Source organism: Pagrus major, chromosome 8, assembly GCF_040436345.1.
Source record: "Pagrus major chromosome 8, Pma_NU_1.0".
Classification (NCBI taxonomy): Eukaryota; Metazoa; Chordata; class Actinopteri; order Spariformes; family Sparidae; genus Pagrus; species Pagrus major.
This window is the reverse complement of record NC_133222.1, coordinates 13,145,784-13,167,244: the sequence shown is the minus strand read 5'-3', so window position 1 is coordinate 13,167,244 and position 21,461 is coordinate 13,145,784. Positions and strand designations below refer to the sequence as shown.

Here is a 21,461-nt window from a genome sequence, read left to right as displayed (position 1 = left end):
CGAATAAAAAAAAATCTTCTCACCTCATGAGGAGGAAAAGCAGCCTCGTACGTGTTGTTGCCCAATAACCGGTTGATACCTACAATAAAATAAACCAAGTCATGTCAAAGGATGAGCATAAGGACACCACATTAAAAATTCAGCACCAGCTGTAATTGAGAGAGGGGTCCAGTGGCAGATTCATTTAAGGCCACTCTTCCACAGTCATAACAATTTAATGCATTATGTAACAGACAAGCTGCATTAGACAAGCACATTAGGGGCTTAAAACACTCAGGTTAGACATTCAAATAGCTGTAAGCACTTGAAAAACAAATGTTTCGCTGGACCATTATTACTTGGCATGAAATATTGTCTCCATCACAATAAACTGACTGTATTGGCAGCAGGTACTGTATTGTCTGAAGCAGTTATGAATCAAATGTTATTTTTCACAGGACAATAGTGCATTCATTTGCACTGTTATCCCCTGACTGACACTGATAGTGAGTGCAGGAGCAGGGAGGGGCGGATTTGAAAAGGATTTTCCACTCTTGTGGCGGAGCTGATCTTATTTATTGGAGAGCGGAGTGGTCAACAGCATTAAAATATTATTGTGAAATCCCTTCCAGCCCTTCAAGGCCAAACTTTAATCAGCGAAACATGTCGACAGCAGTCGGACAAGATAGCGGAGTGGGAGTGGACGGACAGTTTGGTAACTGCAGACACTAAAACAAAAAAAACAAAAAAACAACAGCCAGAGGGAGAGAAGGGATCAGCCAGGAGTTGGAGGATACCAACAGCTCAGCAGCAGTCCACATTTTAATCACCCACAGCTCAACAACAGAGACATGATTCCCCCTTCACTACCCTACCATCACTCTCTAAGTCACATTAACAGCAAAACCTTGTCTCTTTCACCGCAGCCCCTGATAGTTCGAGTACACAGAGACAGAAATAAAGACAGAATTGCTGTATTTTATTGAATTTACTGAATGCCTCTAATTTGCATTAATTATTTAAGCCTCTTTCTATAAAGTCGTACACTAAAGTTTCTGGTGAAAAAAGCTACATAAACAGAAACGGACATAAACTTTTTTTTGAAAATATGCAGACTCTTTCGCCTTCCCAGTAAATAACAGTCCTAAAAAGCTTATTATGCCGGATGCATATAAATTATTATATATAAATGAGCATGGGACCTCCCCTGCCACTAATGTGATTACTATAATTATTATTATCACTTGTATGTGAGGAGCAAGAAAAGAAAGAGAGCAGTGCCTCACCCATCTTTGATTTTCCATCCTCATACTTGGTGCGCTGCAGGACATGATGGACTATTCTGCTTCTGGTGGAATTGGAAAAGAAGGTCTCTCTCTTGTTGATGGTGAAGCTGGGAGAAAAATACCAGCAGCTCAGATATTTGTCATGTAACAGGATATCAATATCATCCCGTTAATGAGAGCTGGGACACATAACGATGGGAAGTTTATCAAAACTCAATTCGGGGTGTAAAGTTCGTGTTCATTCCAGCATCATTATTTCCCCAAAACTGTCAAGGCTGACAAGCAAAAAGAAAAGTGGAAACGATTCTCTGACAAACAGGATAAGATGATGCCTTTCATCAAAGAGATGCTGTGAAAATGAAAAAAATGAGACGGAACAACAGTCTAATCATTTCATGGGCATCTGCTGCTGTATTTCGATATATCTTATTTATGATCAGCCTGTCTTGATCGGTCTGAGTTCTGGCTCAAAGACATAAAATATAAAAGAAGTCGTATTGCAAATTTCATCTGCTGCTTTCTAAATTCAGGACAGGAATGGAAGTGATGGATTAGAGGGAACTGGAGAAACAGAGCAGGATATATATCAGCTAACACTACGGATACAGACACCACCATTATGATCATGTTTGTGAAGTCCTGCAGATGCATGACGGTGTATATGCGCTCCTTACTGATGCATGCGAGCTCTGCTGAAGGGGGCCGTGTAGCAGTCGGTTTCTTCCAGGTCAGGCAAGGCCTCTTTGTCCAGCTTCATGGGATTTCTGGGAAGCCAGCTTTTTATCTGTCGACATCTCAGATGAAACCTGCTGCACAGACGCACAGAGGAGCAGGATTAACGCCGCAGATTAACATGAAGATTGTTTTCTTTGATATGGAACAGTGGCTGCTAACCTTGTCTCCTCACACAACCCTGACGAGCTCACACCACCTCACACCCACTAACAAACACATCATCACACACATGTGCAAGTACACGCATCACCCAGCTGACTATTGTTTTCCATTTCCTCGCTGCCAATGACTCATGAGGCCGGGAGTCAGTGATCCGGTATAACAGCTTGCTGAATCGAACACAAAGGAAAATTATGCTTTTTCATATTAAAGAAATGATTTAAAGGCGCAGTATGTAAGAAGTGGTCACCTGTCAAATTCATACTCAAAACAAACACGGGGCATATCACCAGAGTACTGCTAAATGCTGCTAACTGTAGCTGCCCTTAACTAGTTAGCTCAGTTAGCTGTGCAGCTATCAGTTTGGACTGACAGCTCTGGAACCAGGAGAGTGTTGGTGTTTACGCTGCTAGCACAGGAGCTTTGGACCAGGACGGGTCTGGGCTAGCCAGTTAGCATGCTAACTTCAATAGATATCTCTGCAACACAATACACAGACATCATAATGTCAAAAACTGTAATTTTTGAATGTTTTCAATTAACATTCTTACATATTGCCCAGTTAAGGACCTGTTAAAGTTTGAAGGCATGCATTGATTTCCTAAATTGTCTCTCCTTTACATTAAATTAACTTAATAAATGGAAATAAGACTGAGAGTCTACAGCCATGTTTGCTGCTCTGTAAGGCTGGACGCTAATGCCAGCATGCTAACATGCCTACTGTGTACTGTCTACTTGTTTAGTGTGGTAGCATGGTTGCATTTTTTAATGAGCAGTGAATACAAAATACAGCTGATGGGAATGTTATTAGTTTTGCCAGTGTTGGACAAATTAGCATTTTTCATGTAGCACGATTATGCTACAGGAAAATTAAAGACATCAGCAAAGTTTTGACAATTCCTCCTGTGGGGGACATGAATCTGTGTACTAAATTACAGGGTTACATTTGAGTCAAAATCCACAAATGTCAACCTGAATGGTATGACACTCTACTGGTGCCGAATGAAATGAAGCGATCACAGCATCATTAGGATTCATCCTCTGGGAACCATGAATGTGTGTATAGAATTTCATGGCAATCCATCCACTACTGTAGTTGTGATTTTTAAGTCTGGACCGAAGTAGTGGACCGACCAACCAACCAACCAGACAGACAGACATCAACACCCCATGCGTCACGCTGCTAGCGTGGCTCAGACTCATTTGGTAGGGTAATATTTGCCGCTGCTTCTCCATATTTACTGTCTAATTTGCGAGGCTCTGCTGTGATATATGAACTGAATTAATATAAATGGGATTTCTAGAGGTAAACACACTGTTGCCAGAGAGCATTTTATGAATGTTGTTGTGAGGAGGACAGGTATTATACAGAAAGTAATAATATCAAACCAGCAGGCTGTCACCAACTGTGTTCGACCCATTTGTTCAGATTACAGGGACGTGAGTTAGCGACAGACCATTAGTAAACACATAAAGCCTGTTTACTACCCGGGTATATTTTTCTTCTTGGAGCAGCTTTTAGTGAAAGATGGCAGGAGCTCGAAGGAAAAAAATAATGGTCCTCATTGTTCACGGTGACTAACTCTCGCTCGCACACAAGACTTAAAAGTGCTTTGTTCTCAGTTGGACAGGTGGGCGAGTGATACTTGTCTGTGTGATTTTCGTCTGCTCTGTGTGTGTGTGTAGGTGTGTGTGTGCGTGTCCTCGAAGCACGACCATTAAAATGTACCATGTACAATGATAATATATAATATGAACAATATTCCAAATTATTCATATTGTCAACTCCTTTCACTTTAAGAGCTTCTATATTGATATTGGACAATACATATCAGTGTGCATGGTGAGGTATCATTAAACACTAAAACAGGCACATTAATTGCTGTTTTTCAGGTTGCACCTATTCTAGTTAACAATGTCAATCAGCTGTGTTCCAGACAGAGACAAAGGGTGGAGGAAATGAGTCACACCATGTTTGCAGTATAATGGATAAAAAAAACCAACTCATTCACACACATCACTAACGGTTGCCTAATCAATGATTTACAAAGACTCATTCACATCTTACATATAAACTTCCACCGTCAATGCTGTGGTTCAACATCAGTTCAGTTTCTTTTCATCACTGAACTGAACAAAAAAGCTGAGGAATGTATGAACTTCAGGTTTGAAGACCCTGAAAACTTAGTTTCATATGTTATACTACTACAGTTTATCTATGACATTAACATACCTGCCAGCACTCAATTCTGAGCCTCCCTATATTTTCTCTAATTTCATAGTGACACAGATCAAACGGGAGTATCTCAGTTTCTGTGTGGGCTATGTGCCCAGAGGCAGAGGTGATGATGCACAATCAACCCTGCCTACCACTCAGTTTGCTGCTGAAAATGGACAAAGCCGGTGCCAAGAAGAAGAAATGCCCTTCCAAATTTCACTCAACTTGACGTTCCCCGTTATTATCATTTGCCTCCTGTTTCACTTTGAGGCAGAAACACCATGAAGCGCTGCCCACTTCCTTTCAGTGCCCATTTTCCGATACCCCAGAAAAATCTGCCTCTTTTTTACATCATAATGTTAGCAAGTACACATTAAATATCAATTTAAAATAAGCAACACACTAAAGTTCATAAAAAAGATATACGTATATATATATTTTTTTTAGTTTAAGAGTCATAATCTCATTTTATCTGCTTTGTTCGGACTGAAGGGATGTGATTTGATCTGACTTCATTGACAGTGGATTAGTGACATGCTGCTGAATTCTGGTTGGTGGACGAAAGTATGTCACATCCTCTATTTTCAACTTAGTGGCTCAAAGTTGGACAGAAAATGTTGAAGTAATGTGGGACATGGATCACTAATAGTAAGATATTCTGAGTGATTGATTGATTGATTGATCAAAAATAAATCAAAAACTCAAATTAAAAACATTTTCGCAATTGTGAAACAAGGTTTTATCATGGCCTACCAAGCAAAGGCACGTGTGTAGACTTAACAGAGTTAAAATGTAAATGCAGCATGTCAAAGGTCTTCAAAGAAATGATCTTGCAGAAAATTTCTATCAGTGATTTGTTGTTTTTATCTGCACTCCAGCGAGATGAGGAGATGGGAATTGAAAATGGGAAATGGGAGTCCAGTGCAGAGCTTGGACAACACTTGAACATCACATCAAAGCACAAGCTTCTCTCTAAAAATAGTATGCAAATAAGCCGGTGCAGCTCCATTTATTTGACTGAAAGATTGCAAGTATTTTTTTAAAAGCACTGTGAGTGTGGGTGGGTTACAGTATTGTACTCTTAACAATGTGCCTGACGTGCAGGAGGCTGTGGTTTTTGAAAAGGTTGGAAAGTTTAATTAATCACACTCATTTAAACAAGGACAACAACGCTTCTGGAAAAATAAACTGCACTTAATCACTGATTTTTAAATGACTTTCCAACCATTTTAATTAATGGCAGACTTTCTAAATACTGTGTTTACTCACAGTCAGTGCAAAGGGTTGATTTAAAATAAACTAATTAATTCTCACTCAGTGGTTGAGTTAAAAAGGACAATCATGGTTTGACTCAAACTTTCTCTGTTTGTGTTCCTCAGTGGGGTGACTGATAACTACAATCTCAGAACAACATCCACAGCTCACATTACCGCTGAGCCCTCGCAGCTGTGCCGCTCATGAATTTTATTAGATTCACCGAAGCACCCAGCCTCCAGAGAGAAACAGAGAGAAATATCCTATACCTTAAATCTACTTACCTGCCCAGGGTTTTGCTCTTCCAGTCTGTAAAGTAACATTTTTTCCTTCAAGAAGAAGAAAACAGACAAGTTAGTAAGTAAGTTGATGAAAAAGCTGACCCACACACTTTGCAGAGTTAAAGGTTCTGTCATTAACTGCAACTGTTACCTGAAAGGCATTCGGATGTTCATCTGCTCTGCATATTTGCAAAGCGTATCCCAAGGAGCGTTGATCTTCACAAACATGATGTCGTTGTTCGTCAATGAGGGCTGTCAAATTAAAAAAGGATCACGGGATTTTTAGAACTAAGTTGAGCAATCAAGCAATCAATCTTTTAAAACCAAACGTTTTTTTTTTTACCTCCTTCTCTAACATCAGACCCTCAGCCCGTAGATTCTTCTCGAAGGTGCACCTCTTCTCCACCTGTGGACTGGACTTCTTGTAAACCAGGATGTAGTCGATACGCTTTTTCCCATCTCGGAAAAACAGTCCAGAGGAACCAGCTCGATTCTTTCCCTGTAGCGACAATGTTTCGCCTCTGAATTTTAGATGTAGGGATGCATAAAGGTACAGTTCACCACAAAATCAAGAATAGACATTTTTTTCTTACCTGTACGGCTATTTATCCGTCTAGATTGTTTTGGTGTGAGTTGCTATGTTTTAAAGATATCTCTTGAATATAATGGGACTAGATGGCACTCATGGACAAAAGGCTTGTGCCTGTGACAGCGTGTGATGTAAACATTAATGGCATCAGCTAAGCTTTAACGTTAGCTAGCCCAGTTAGCTAGTTAGCTAGCCTATTGTCCATGAGTAGATAAATAGTTCCTCGGGTGAGCCGTTGGGCTGGACCAGTTATACCAAATTTTACCACTAGATGTCGCACGAGACTAAGCCGCTCCCAATAAGAACATAATGATAACCCATGAAAGAGATCAGCACTACAGTCCATCAGGGCAACTGCAACAAGTTGTGTTTTCATTTCGCACAACAGTTCAACCTAACTTGTCTTCTTCTAAAGATCATCAAAATTATAAAATGAGATTTCAGCTGAGTGAAGCTAGATAAAAGATGGCAGCAGCAACATTTTAAGTAGTCACACACTGTATGTGAAACTTACAAATCGATTAGTTTTCCACAGCACGTTCCTCTTAATGTTTCAGAATAAAAGCTGTATAAAGGAATGAAGGGTCTCCGTGAAACACTAGAGGGCTTTTGATTTGAAACAGATACAGGAAGTGTTGCGTTTGTATGAACAGCGTAACGCAGTAATTTTAACAAGGCAAACAGAGCAGCGGATCAAAACAAGGATTCGTATTACTATTACTTCGACTACAAAAACAGCATATAGCGCTGATGAGCTACAGCATAACCTGCCCCAACTCGTTACGATGACAGTTTTCTCTTAGGGACTTCACTCTGAGTAGTATAGTGGCACTCTGGAGCTGAGTTAACTGGCCATCCTGGGCTTCTACTAACTTACCACATGCTGCTATTTCTCTCCACCTAACGTTACACCTGACAAACACTGGTTCAGTCGGTTGGCATAAAATCAAACCTGTTGAAGCTCGTACACCGTAAACCCACTCAACCCTAATAGTTCCAACATAAAACTGCTCACATGAAGGTCTGTAGATTATCTTGAGTAAACAGGTCACGTTTCCTGGATTCTGCTACCTTGTCACATCATATTCAAGAGAAGTCAGACATCTCTGCGGCCTCAGAAACTCCACAACACACACAAAGACAATCAAGATGGATAAATAGCACTACAGGTAAGAGAAGAAATATGTATTTTTGATTTTGAGGTAAAATGTCCCTTTAACACAAGACTGCTAATGCTGGAAGCTTATCAGTGGCAGAATAACTGCAGTGCAACATTGTGGCAATAACCGTGGATTAGTGGGAGTGTGGTACCTGAAGTGAATCTGTGCGGGCCTCTAATTTAGCACGGGTGACAGGCTTCTGCAGCAGGAATGACTCGTCTGCCCTCGTTTCACACGTAGTTGCCTCCGACTCCTCCACGTAGTGATCCTTGCCATCCTCTGCTGCACACAGAAACAGCATCATCAGTCAGACCTTTATTGAACTTTAAGAAAGTATCCAATCTGCACTAACTAGAGTCTTTTGTTGTTGCATGAGTCGATATTTTTCTTAATTCGACTGACAACATTGAAATTAGATCTGGGATAAATACAAATCCAAGTTATTTAAATGTGGGCGCAAGCTTGAGAGCAACACCTTGATGCAATTTAACAGATTTATCCACTGATGTTGAAAGAGGGCCAATCTTGTTTCCTTCCTCCCTGAATCTTTGTGCATCCCACTGATGTTCTCAAACCCACACTGTGAGGCAAGACAAACAATCCAGACTGTACCAAGAATTCATTTTCTAACAGCTACAGCTTTACAGTCAATGTTACTAATTATGTTACGTGCATTGACTAATACAGTGCAGTTAAATATGTTCACTTCCACAACAATCCACTTTTAATGTGTTATGTATTTGTATATATGCTGGTTAGATGCAGCCTTGATAGGATTTTTTTCAGCCTTTACCGATGACCGATAATCACCTGCATCTAATGGCCGATAATGGTGAGTTAACCGATAATTCACATTTCTGTATTCAAAAGAAGTTCCTAACCTGTAGTTTACCCACACCTGAGGGTGAGGAAGGTTCAGATGTAGTGAGCAACTATTGATGATTAAATATTAATAAGCTCTCTAGTCTGCACTACGTGGCTCTACCTGGGTACAGCAGTTTGATCCAAGTAATCTGGAAGCCCCAAGATCCCAAATTTATTTGAATTTACACTGTGTTTTTGGGATGAAAACTTCACTGGGGCGCACAAGCTTGACCATGGATTGAAGGTCCATTTCTTTCTTTCTTTTTTAATGTTTGTTTTAATCAATTTCTCCGTCCAGGCTGGGATTGTAGAGAAATCTGTCCTTCTGTTGTCTGTCTATTTTAAGATCACAACAGCACAGTAGGATCATATTTAGTAGCCATAGCTGCATCATTAGAATAATAAAGTGAAAGTTTATATCTATTACCCATTATTATAATCTAAAACATTGACATGAATGACATAAAACGTCCAGTATACACTGGATAAAAGTGCACAGATATAGTCCAGACAGTTGTGGAACATTGATTGCCGTGGTGTTTCTTCTTTACAGACATCAATGTGAGTTTCCTCCACACTAAAGGCCAACGCAGTCCATTTTGATTCGGAGATAAAAGCGTCAGCTGTGCTGAAAAATGACTCAGACCTTTTGGGCAACATGGGGTGTTGTAATGAACCCAAAAGCAGTCTGAATCTACACTGCTGGATCATGCTGCGTTTTTACACATCAAGAAGTTTAAGGTGCTGGATTCCTTAGCTGATCACCTTTTGGTGCGTGGGACCTGTCATTATTTACATTAATGTTCTGTTTTCTGTGTGATAACTGTTACCGAGTCTGTTCTAGGCTATAATGGGATTATTACAATAACAGTGAATGAATGTGTCACATTTTGGTTAAGATCAGACCTATCAAACACATCTGTCAGTGCACACTGGTGGGAAGAATCATGTCCTTGTGTATCCACCTCACACTGGCTGATCTGTCTACACTGTCTCCTTCTGTCTACACCCTCCTCAGGCCAAGAGTAAACTCTTCCTCAGACGCTATTTTCAGCACAACGTCAAAAAGCCAGTTTTCACCAAAATAGCAACACCTCACCTGGAGCTGTCTCATCTGCATGAAACTGTATCGCTCTTCCCCCCTTTCACACCGTGCACTCAGCACCGAAATACCAAAGAGTCGGGCAAAGGGCATTTTCAAGGTCAGGAAAATGCCAACCTGTTGTTGTTACTTGTCTTTGTTCTGTGACAGAAATAGAGCTCTCGCTGTCAACGGCCTCTGAATAATCTTGAATATGTTAATAAGACTGAATAATTTCCTCTCACCAAGAGGCATTTCCATTTCCACCAGTCCAAACAGAGATGTACTGTTTTCCTTGCAACAGCATTTTTTCACACCATCACACTGCCTGTGAATGAATGTGCACCAAATGTTTCCTGAATCCCCTGCAGCATCAACACACAATCTACTCAATCAATATCATGTACATGCCTTAAATGTCACCAACATTTTGTATTTCTGTGTCGACAACCAAATCTGTTCCTGTTGAGCATATATTTAATACAGGCAGTGTAACGTGTGGACAGAAGGATTATACAAATATGCAGTTAGCAGTAACAATACATAAGCGACTTCTGCTCACAGGGATCCCCAAATTGATTTGAAAATACAGTACTTACACCTTTTTTAAGCCAAAATCTTCATCGTAGCTACTAAGCTAAAAGTGTTAGCCCCGCACCTGGTATGAAAAAGATAAACCAGCTAACCCATGCATTTAATTAACATCTTTTCAAATCAGTTTGGGCAGTTTTGTTTGCTTTTCCATGTTTAAAAACAAGTCCCCATCTTCTTCAGTTGTTTAGGAGAATTCTGCAACGCTGTTTTGCCGTGACGCTCCAGAAATGTTTTGTGCACTGCGAAACTTCAGCAGATGATGACTGAATGAATTTTAATTTCTGGATGCACTTGTGCTTTAAACTAAAGTTCTGGCCATATCTTACTTATTGCCCCTTTAAGTCTTCGATTAAGTTCGACTTATTAAATGCTGTCCTCTGATTGGACTGACCTGTCTGTGGGGGAAGGAGGCTGCAGGAGGTGCTGATGCTCTGACTCAGACCCTCGACTTCTGGTTTGGGCTCCGGGCTCAGAGGCACAGACAGGAAGTGGTTGAGGTTGATTGGATGAGTCTGACTCTGGGCCAGGCAGGGCAGGCTGCGGCGAGACGGCTTCAGGCTTTTCTCCTTCAGGATCTCGCTGATGCTGGTGTGCATGCCTGAGGACAAGACAGATGAAGAGTGGAGATCAGTCACTTTAAAATATATAAAATACGTAAAGGAAAGAAAGGAAAATCATGTTTGTATCATGCAGCAGGCTTATACTGATGAATAAAACTATATTTTAGACAGAGACACCATAGAGATTAATTGGATTTGGTTCTCCTGGGAGAACTCAATTCCCCAACACATATATGACGTCAAGCCTTACTGAAGGAACAATACAAAAAACGTGTTACATAAGGAGGAGGTCGCCAGGGAGAGGTGTCGGTCATTATGGTTGCGCTGCGCCTCTGCAAGAGTATGATTGGATGTTTCCAGTCAGCTGATTAATGAGCCCCAGTGAAAGGGAAGCCCAAAGGGGCGCTGCAACTTTATGAGAGTGAAATACTAAATCAGTGGAGTAACCTTCGGGTGGAGCAGCTAACACCAAGCTAATAAGCTAATGCAATTGCAACTCCAGCACTTTAATGCAACAATTCATTCCTCAATATGTATGTATTTATAGCTGTATAACATTTTGCATATTCAGTTATGCATATTTTGGTAGTAAATTAAGCACGTTAGTGACATGCTCGTGTAAAAACTGTAAACACATAACTGTTAATAATCAATTTCTTTGGATTAATTTCTACATTGAAGTCTCTTTGATTTGTTGGAGCTGCTAAAGTAGTAGCATGTTGACATCAAATGATTGCTTTTGTTTTATTCATTTTGTTGTTTTTGTTGTCTGTTACCATTTCTATATGCGTTCATGTGCATCAAGTTGGGAAGTGGGAGCAATATGGACGTGTATCGCTCAGACCATTAAAAAACATGTTGACAGCGGAGCAAAGGAAGGGAGAGCAAAGGAAATGGATCATGTGAGCCATGAAATCTATTTCACAAATATGCATGTTACCATCAACCCGAAGTTGACTTTCATCCGCTATGTTTCAGCATCAAATGACGTCAACTCAGCAACTCATGTACCATAATTTTCTCTGACTTTCCCAGTTGTTGTTCTGACTTAAAATCATGGGGTAATCACATGAATTTTCCCGCTCCGAAAAATGCACATGAATGCACAATAAGCATCTCAGTAAGCCATGTCAGTGACCTAGCATGCACAACACCAGAGCCCTGGAACCAGCTCAACTACATGAAAATGCAACAATCTTTAATCATAAAAAATTCCACCTGAGCTTTTCCTGCTTTGACGAGTCAAAATGTCTGCTGCAAAATGGGTCTATAACTACAAGAAACAAAATTCAGCAAGAACAAAGAAAAAATGTAATGTAAAAAAACCTATTTACAATACATAGAAGTGGTGCATGAACTGACAACAAGGGAGTGAGTGGAAAAAAGGAAGGGAGGGAGGAATCACTTCACTCATCAACTGGTCCATCATTTTATGAGCTACAGTGGCAGTGATCATGTTTGCCCTTCATAGCAGAGTGCATTAAAACCATCAGCACTCCTCCTCCTCCATCAAATCACTCTCAGCAGCATGACAGTACACCACAAAACTAAACTACAGCAATATGTGTGTTAGAACTGAAACTAATTGAACATTTAATAACAGCATTGACTTGTGTTCGCATAGCTTTCTCATTAGCATGTCAATGTTTTATTATTAATATCCAGCAGAGGTCATTTTCAAGGTGATTTCAGAGATAAAAGAGCGGCATGGTGATAGAGTGGCTAACAGATAGCTGAACGGGTGATTCAATGATACTGTAATCATGAATTGTGAAGAGAAGCTCAGAGGTTAATAGCGATAATGAACGTCCAGCAAAGGAAACGGGACATTGTTCCCCACCTTCATTCCAGGCAGCAGCTCCAGCTCTGCAGCTCCTGACATATTTATTCATGAAACAAAGGCGCTCTCTCTTCGAATGGGAACGTGACTTCTTATTTTCACCTCCGGTGAGAAATTCTCACAGTGACCTTCCAGAAACGTTCGGCTGCATTGATAATTCACTCTCGGCATCCTTGGGGTGCACGCTGCACGCTGCAGGCTGCGCAATAACTCATTCTCCCGACATTGATCTCAGAGGGATTTCCCACTGCCTTTTGGGTGAGAATGGAGCCAGTTAAAGATGTGAGCTGACGGGCTCAGGGGAATCACTAATCATGCTGTTTATTTCCTGTGAAGCCCCACAGACATGAAATGAATGAAAGCTCCAGCTAAAAGCTATAAAATGAATAATAGAGAAAGTGGAATTGTGAATTGAAATGTGCATTGAAACTGCTTACAGCTGGATTTCGCTCTACTCAAGGGACAGATTTTGAAAAATAATCTGAAATTCTTTTAAATACAAGAGAGCCATTACTCAGCACAAAACACAACATGAGTAAACTTTAAATAGATCTATTTGTCCATGTCATAAAGTTAATTTGTCTTCAGACTAACAACAACACTCCATTTCCCAGTGCTTTAATTATTTTAAAGTGCACACCAGCGTTAAGTTCCTCCTCATTGTATTTTTATATTCTAATCAATCCTACTAAACCCAACATTTTTAATCAAAACTGAGCTGCAGGTTGCTGAGTTATTCGAGTCAGATTGTGCCAATTACATCTGCAATGACATTTAAGAAACAGGAGATTTTATGGACCAGTGAGCGAGAAGGTTTGTTTCTCTGAGCGACAACATGCTTTATGACTGGCTGGTAAATCAGTGCGAGCTGTGAGCTTCCACTCAGAGACCAGAAGCATAAAGTGCCATAGTCTCTGTGGATCGGTCCAAAGAGTGGATGCACTCATATTTAATAGGACTTTCCAGTTAGGAGATACTGCTCACTCTCTCTCCATTATGCTGATCAATACAGAGAATGGCTGCTGCATGGTAGTGCTCTATGTATTGTCAAAAAGGTACATTTACTGGACTCCAGGTGGTAATCCCAACAGACACTGGCAAGGCTCAACATGTCTCATATGATACATCGAAGTAGAGCGAGCTAATGGGCCTGGAGGGGCGAGGCTCGGTGGTCCCACTGGACTCTTAAAGTTTAAAATAGAGCCACAAATTGGACGGAGTTGGTGTTGTGTGAAATTGCTTCCATGGAAATTTCAGAGCACACGCAGATAAAAAAAAATGAATTGAGTGGTCAAATCTCTCAACCTCTGAGGATATCAAGGATATAATAACGGTTATCTGACAATCATTGCCCCGTTCCAAAGCTTTAGCTTCATTTTCACATGCAGGCAGACTCTGTGAACTCTGTCCCACAGTCGGAGCAGTTATGCTGAAGACAGTGCATTGTGTAAGTCCATATAAATATATTAAGGGTTCATCTAATGTGAAATCCTGTGTTTAATCTCGCTGTGCGCTGACTGGTTTATCAGGAAAAACTTAATCCTGTGTGCGTGTGCATGGACTGTATGTGCGTGTGTGTGTGTATGGCAGTTGATATGTGAGTCTGTGGGCTGTCAGTGTGTGTGAGTCCTGCACAGGGAGGAGGAAGAGGAGGAGCAGGGACGCAGGAGTGAAAAAGAAACCAGATCAAGAGAGAGTGCACAATCGCTGTGAGGTGATGCTGGGCCTAGACGACAATCACGTGTGTGTGCTCACACAACACCCACTGAGGCTCATCCGAGGGAAAGCTGGATGCGCTTCAGGGAAGGTCGTGATCCGGGATTTGGATCTCTCCTGTGCAGCTTGTCCATGACGGTCTTTGGATGTGCGATTAAAAGGATTTTGTTTTGGTTCTGTGCATGTATATATACTGTAAATATACCTTTCTGACTTTTAGAAATTAAAAACCGAGCTTGTTTATTTCTTATGTCTTTGTTATGTTCCTCTTGATTATTTATAAAAAAGTGAGCATAACCCTGGCAGAGTCACAGCTCTATTCCTCTACGTGCCTGTGAGTGACTGTTGCCAATCTAGTCTGAGCCAGCTGGAAAAAACAAACATTTCATTTGAAAAATGTCAAGGATTTTATGATCAATTACAAGCTGTCAGATATCATAGGAAGTAAAACAATTCTGTGAGAATGTGGTAAAACTGTCCAATAAACAAGTGTGAAAACAAACATTACTTCTTGTCAACGATCACTGTGAGAAACAAGAGCATCGAAACATAATCTGCATGGATGTGGCACAAAGTAGCAAACTGAGAATTCAGGTCAGTGGGCTGTTTCCCATCATGCCTCTATGTTCCCTCATTCTATACCTTCAATTATTCATCCATGCTCAACCCATAGCACTTTCAGCGTCACAAGCTCTCAGCTGAGGAACATTCTGCATCAGGACTGTTTTAAGCAAAACACACAATCATTGCCTTCCCCCTGCAGAGGGCATTTCAGGGGATCCCTGCTATAAAAGAGGTTCTAGGGGGAAAATAACCAGCCGGCTCAGAGGAGCAGGTCCAAATCACTGCTGTGGTGTGTTTATAAAAATTAGTACATGGAGGTAGGACTGAGGCGAGGCCCGGAGACTCTCCTGCAGAAACCTTCTCTGAGCAATTAGTGTGTTTCATCCTCCGCCTGGCATCGTATCAAAGAAGACATAGACGGAGCTGAGTTCACAGGGAGTATTTAGAGGCATATCATTAGCAGCTGCTGAATATTCAGCTCATATCTTGTGCTACATGGTTAGTACTTGAGGCATTCCAATAATTCTTGCAGACCAAGGATGAATAACAAATGATCTCTGCTATTGATCGCATTAGTGCTGAAATTCAAACACAGAGTCTAACTTGTATTGGCTGAAACGGATGTTGAGCTAAAGCATCCCAACGGTGTACTCAAAAAATATTCTCAAAAGCTTTTTAAAAAGATTTTTAAGACGAAAGCTGATGTCATCACAGAAATACTGTGACTGCAGGTTTGCAGCTTCATTCATGTCAATGGATGCATAATCTAATTTTCTACTCGGAACAGGAGGAAATCAAATACCAGGTCTTTCTGAAATGAGCCACAGGCATCGTGACTGTACCAGTTTTCATCTGGAGAGTCTAGTTTTCTTACAAACAAATCAAATTGACTTCAAAATTCACAAACATTCACAACATTGCTACGTATTGTTACTGTTCAGTTTTCTCTGTCAGTGTTTCAGTGTTGAGCTCTCTCATGAGATTTGTGATACTACAACAGTAATTTATCCCCTCAAATACAAATAAGTAATGTCTGCTTGGTTATTGATTCATGTAATTAGCATAAATGATGGATAACTATTCAAGTATGATCAATTGAAAATTCTATATTATTGACACAAGCTATTGACTCAGGTCACTACAATGACAATAATATGCAATAAATTGTAGGGATGGAGTGATTATCATCCTGACTAATAATGGGATCCAATACAAAGCATTTTTCTTTTTTTTTCTTCGTTTTATTAGGAACTGTGTTTTGTTTTTGTCAGATTTTTGTTCAAATGAATGTATTTAAAATGATGTTACTTTGACTCTGATGCAACCAATCTCTCTTTGTCTGTAGTCACCACTCTGTCTCAATGTCCCACCCGCAACACTATCTGATTGGTTACATGTCACGACTATGAACTTATCAGCATTACATAATCTGAGTCTGCAAAGTAACTAGTAACTAAAGTTACCATGTTAATGTAGTGGAGTAAAAGTCAAATATTTGACTCCAAAATGTAAGTTTAATGTAAGCGAACTCCATTTCCACAGTCCAGCATTAAAAAACTTAGACAAATCGTCCACAGGCTTGTATAGGCAAGAAAGACAGGGAAGGTCTACATTTTCACATCACGTTACAATCGGCTCACATATTGCCAATAAATAAGTGATTAGTACCTGTATATTGCTAGAAATTGTTACAAGAGCCCCTTTAAGTGTAATATAGCAGAAAATGGAAATGCTCAAGAAAAGTAAGAGTATCGCAAAACTGTACTTTACTTTTACCTCTAAATTATGACAATAAGATTTTCATCTTTTCTGCAAATATACATATATATTGGTTACAAATATAAGATATCAGTGTCCTTTATCACTAATAAACGGTATATCAGTTGATCTCTAATATATTGTAGCTAATGAATGCAAAGTTAATATTACTGAACAGCCTCTTGACTTGACCTGAAACTAATATATGTGTGATTAAAACATGAATCATCTCATAACAGAAGCTCATCCTTTCAAACCCCTGAAGAGAAACACCATTTTATGAATGGACTTTTTCATTGAATCACAGTGGATGTAATTATGATTTTTGGAAACTGATCAACAGCAAAAAGGAACCTTAGTATGAAAAGTGAACACAGTTTGAAGTAGACAATAATTTGCTCCACAGACACTGTTGTTGGCAGTAATCGTCTGTCTATCACGTGCAGCCGAGCCTGGCAGCCTGACCGTGAACACACCTCAGAGCAGATGGCACATTTTACCAGACAGTTTAAAAGGTTCAGGACCTCATTATACAATCCTGGCACAACCTCTGGATTGCATCATTTGAGCAGATTAAACATCTTCGTCCCCTTTCAATCTCTATTCCTGAGCGCTCCTTTAACGTCACACTATCTTCTTATGCGCCCTGATTGCTTGTGATTCCTACTACGTCACAGGATTTTTCTCCAAAGCTTCATCGGGGAATGTATGTCATCTGCACCATCATCCGTAAGCAATATCAAGTTCACAACATCTCAGCTCCATCGTGCCACCAAGTCACCAAAGTCAGTGTGTCTTGCAGACATAACTTTGGGCTCCAGCAGAACTTCTGCCTTGCATTGTTTTTATAACCTAGCAACAAAACAGCCGCTGACTATTTAAAGCCTGTGAAAGTGTTCAAGCTGTAACTGCCAGATCATACACATACAGAACAAACAGCCTCTTTGTTTTGTCAGTTGTGTCATCTCTGTGTCTACCTGGCATGTTACACTTGCAAAAAAGGTGTGCTTTACAAAGCCTGGCTCAACTCATCTCACATGAAACTGATGCATGCCAAATATTCTACAGCTGCCTGTTAGAATCACAGATGATACTGTATATTTGCTTTCCCCAAATCTGTCCTGAAATGAATGTCTCTATCTATAAAACCATCTGCCTGCTTGCATAAGAGGACAGGTGGCCTGCTTAATGCTGTGCAACCAAAGGTTTACACGTGAACACACACATGGGCGCACACACTGACTACAAATGCACACATGTAATGTCAAAAAGTGGAGTGTAACAGAGGACAGGACTCTCAGTTCCTCAGCAGCAGCTGAACCAACCCACTGACACACAGAACACACACAGACACACACTCACACACACTTTTTTTTTTACAAAAAAATATCACTAATCCATAAACTATTTCCATTAGGAGAATGAGCCGGATATTGCTTGATATGTAAGACCAATTCTTTAGAAACTATGTTTGTTAGTTTTGTAAATGCTTCTCACAAAAGTGCAGGATAATACAAGGCCATTATTTCCATTATGGATTATCATTTGGTCCGAAAACACGAGGAAAACAGTCAAAAATGCCCATTATAATATCCTACAGGACAAGGTGATGTCACTAAAGCTCTTGTTTTGTCCAACTAACAGTTCAAAACCTGAAATTCTCACATTTAAAATCATGTCACACAAAGAAAAGCAGCGAATTGTGACATTTGAGAACGCAGAACTGTCAAATTTATGCCATTTTTGCTTGGAAAATGATTGAAATGACAAATCAATTTTATAAATTGCTGCAGATTAATTTGTCTTCTTCAACTGACTAATCATTGCAGCCCTAGAATAAAACATAAACAGGCATCAACGCAGCTTTACTAAAAATATCTGAATGTAGAAACGGGTTACATTTAAATCAATACTTCCTGGCAGATATTGAGTGTTCACTGTGTCAATAAGCTTCAACAACTTCCATCAACATGCTGCCGATGAATCTGAGTTCATGATTCGTCTGCCAAAGAACATTTGAAATCCTGTGAAGTAACATCAGATGGTTGTGAGTCATTTTTGTCTGGAAGTCCAAATGTGGCTGTTTTTTCTAGTTTGAAGCAGCTGAGTGATATATTTCATCAGGAAGAAAATAAATCTATACATATTTCTCTTGCTTATTTTCATAATCAGCTCATTTCTAACTCTGTGCTAACCTGCTGCTCAGCAGCTTTTAGGAGAAGCTGGAGAGAGATTTAAACCATCTATTGGCTCCCAGTTGTTCTTTTTATTAATTTTCAGATTTTAATGATTACCTATAAAGCACTAATGACTTGGCTCGAGTAACTTAGCTTATTACACCCTGTGTGTATAAAACACAAAGCTCCGTTTCAGCTTTCAAATGGTGAACAAGCATTTTCAGCTCCAAGCTTTTTAATGCTCTGATCGGGTGTTGCTGATTTGGTTTGAGAAAGTGCAATAAAATTTCTGATTTTTGCTTTAGCAGGACTTTGTGAGCCAACATTCACCCCTTTTGCCTTCAGTTTAATGGTGCACTTAGCAGTCACTGAAATATTGAGTGGGCCCCTGAAGCCTGTAGTCAGATTTTTACATTAATCTGGTATCATGTTTTGCCAGTGTTTCCTGTTTGCTGGGCTGAAGCCAGGAAAAGGTTCACATTGTTATACGAACACACACAAAAAAGTCTGTTCGGATGATCAGAAAAAATCCACACAGACACATTATGGATTCATGTGGTACAGTCTGCACTGTTCATGTAGGTCATGGCAGACGAAAAAAAAAAGTTTCTTGTCTCTCTCCGCTTGTTTTTGCACTCAAAACCAGCAAAGAAAGCAGATAAGCTACCAGCCTCTTCAGCAGGGCATCCCTCTGTCGTGAGGACTCTTATATAGCTGCTCAGCTCAGCATCCTCTCATCAGAAGCCAGGGGAGAGACCCTTTCATCCTCCTCAGCCAGGTAAACAGAAAGAGGTCAGTGCGCCCCGTTTATGAGCCTGTGTCAGCATGAAAACAAGAAGTCTCTTCCCCATTTTACTAAATTTAGACTGCCAGCACATTAATAATTAACGCAAAGTATTAAATAATCACTAATGTTCTCTGAAGAACCCTATTTAGCGTCTGAAAATCAATACTGGTGCAGCAGTGGGAAGACACAGATTGACGACTTAATAGGAATTTACTTAAAGATTTAAAGGAATTTAAACCAGTTATCTTTCTTTCATAGCACACTGTGCCAGTCCAAAACACAAAGATGCCAAATGGAAACCGAAATGAAATAGAGTCTGATGTCTCATATTGCTTTTTCATTTACTTGCTGAGTGAGAGGAGATGCATTTTCTATTTCACTGCATGACACAAAATTTTAACTTTTTTTTTAAGACTAACAAAGGCTGAGAGCAGCTTTTCCAGACAGGTGGTGACAATGTGCACTGTGCACCATGATCCGTTGTTGCTTACATTTATTGTTTATGGTCTGATGTTTAAATAAAATTCTCTTTTCTTTCTTGTTCTGGTGCTATATTAAATAAACTCGACGTACAAAACTACTCTGAACACATTTCTTAATGGAACAGTTTGTATCTTTCCTCAAAGCACGCACACGATATCAATCTATTATTATTATACCAGCCTACTGAAAGCTGGTGCATGTGGACACGACTTGGAGTGCAGTTTAAATCCCTGCAAGTTTAAATACTAAAACAACATCTGCATTACTTGAGTCGTGAGGAAAGGTCATCCAACCATGCAACCATCAACAAACCTGGCTTAAATACCTCGTGTTTATTGTAAATGTAGTCAAATTCAACCTGTCACATAAATATCTTTAATTGTAAATTTGTAGTACACAGCTTAACGACTATAATGATGTAGGACAAACAGTCAACGTTAACGTGAACTACAAGATCAAATATCAAAGCGCACGAACAGGCTTCATCCCGGGAGGAGGAGGAGGAGGAGGCTGCAAGACCTCCAACTCTGCGTCACACTTACGGCAAGTAGAGTGTCCGACACCTCTGAGCGGCATCTCAACATCGCAAACTAATAAACTGGACGAGAAAAGTCGCAACACATCACACAAAAACCATCACCGGGGGGCGCGAAGTGATCGCACGAGCCACCAACCTTTCTGCTGCTTGAAGGACTGGATGGAGCCCGAGTGGTGCACCATTGCGACGTTCAGTTGGCTTCAAGCGCTAATTGAATTCCGTTATGTGAAGCAGATGAAGCGGAGCGGAGCACATGGGGATCTGTGGTGGGGTTGTGTGGGAGTTCTCGCAGCTCCCATCCTGCCAAACGATCTCACGGGCGATGCGCAAACCCCAGCAACACCTGTCTGAAGCCGCTCCGCATGCTCCCCCCACCTCCCTCCTCCTCCTCCCCCTCCCCAACCACCACCATCCACGGCTGTTGTCATGGTGACGGGCGGTAGGGGGGAGGTACTGAGATTGGACACGCCCCCTCCCCTCTCTTTCCCCCCGTCCTGATTTACTGACTCCAAAATAAGCTGCGGGACATTACCAGGGGCAGCACATCTCAAATGGACCGACAAGGACATGTATTGATCTGCTCATCAATCATCCTGCTTTCACCCGCCTGCTGAGAGCTGCTCGCACCCTGAAGGCATCATATTGTCCCGAGGACAGACAGGCTACTGTGTTAACTCAAATATAATTCAAAAAAATGGACCTCTGAATATTATGTAATGGCATTTTATTTTTAATTTTGAGGTCAACATACTGTAATTTCACCCTTTATCACATTGTTATCAGGTCGTTTTGCTGCCTTTTGAGTAAAACATGTAACTCAAATTCAAAATATTTGAAA

General features: G+C 40.5%; 1 protein-coding gene across 1 annotated transcript in view; it reads right to left on the bottom strand.

Moving 5' to 3' along the window:
* ano3 (anoctamin 3) overlaps positions 1-20,805 on the bottom strand; it is a 33,684-nt gene extending 12,879 nt beyond the window's left edge. The window contains 9 exon segments of the mRNA XM_073471813.1: positions 24-79; positions 1,266-1,372; positions 1,940-2,071; positions 5,916-5,960; positions 6,064-6,164; positions 6,256-6,411; positions 7,813-7,943; positions 10,592-10,798; positions 20,760-20,805. Of these exon segments, the coding sequence (XP_073327914.1) occupies positions 24-79; positions 1,266-1,372; positions 1,940-2,071; positions 5,916-5,960; positions 6,064-6,164; positions 6,256-6,411; positions 7,813-7,943; positions 10,592-10,798; positions 20,760-20,805 (981 nt within the window).
* Between the last annotated feature and the right edge of the window lie 656 nt (positions 20,806-21,461).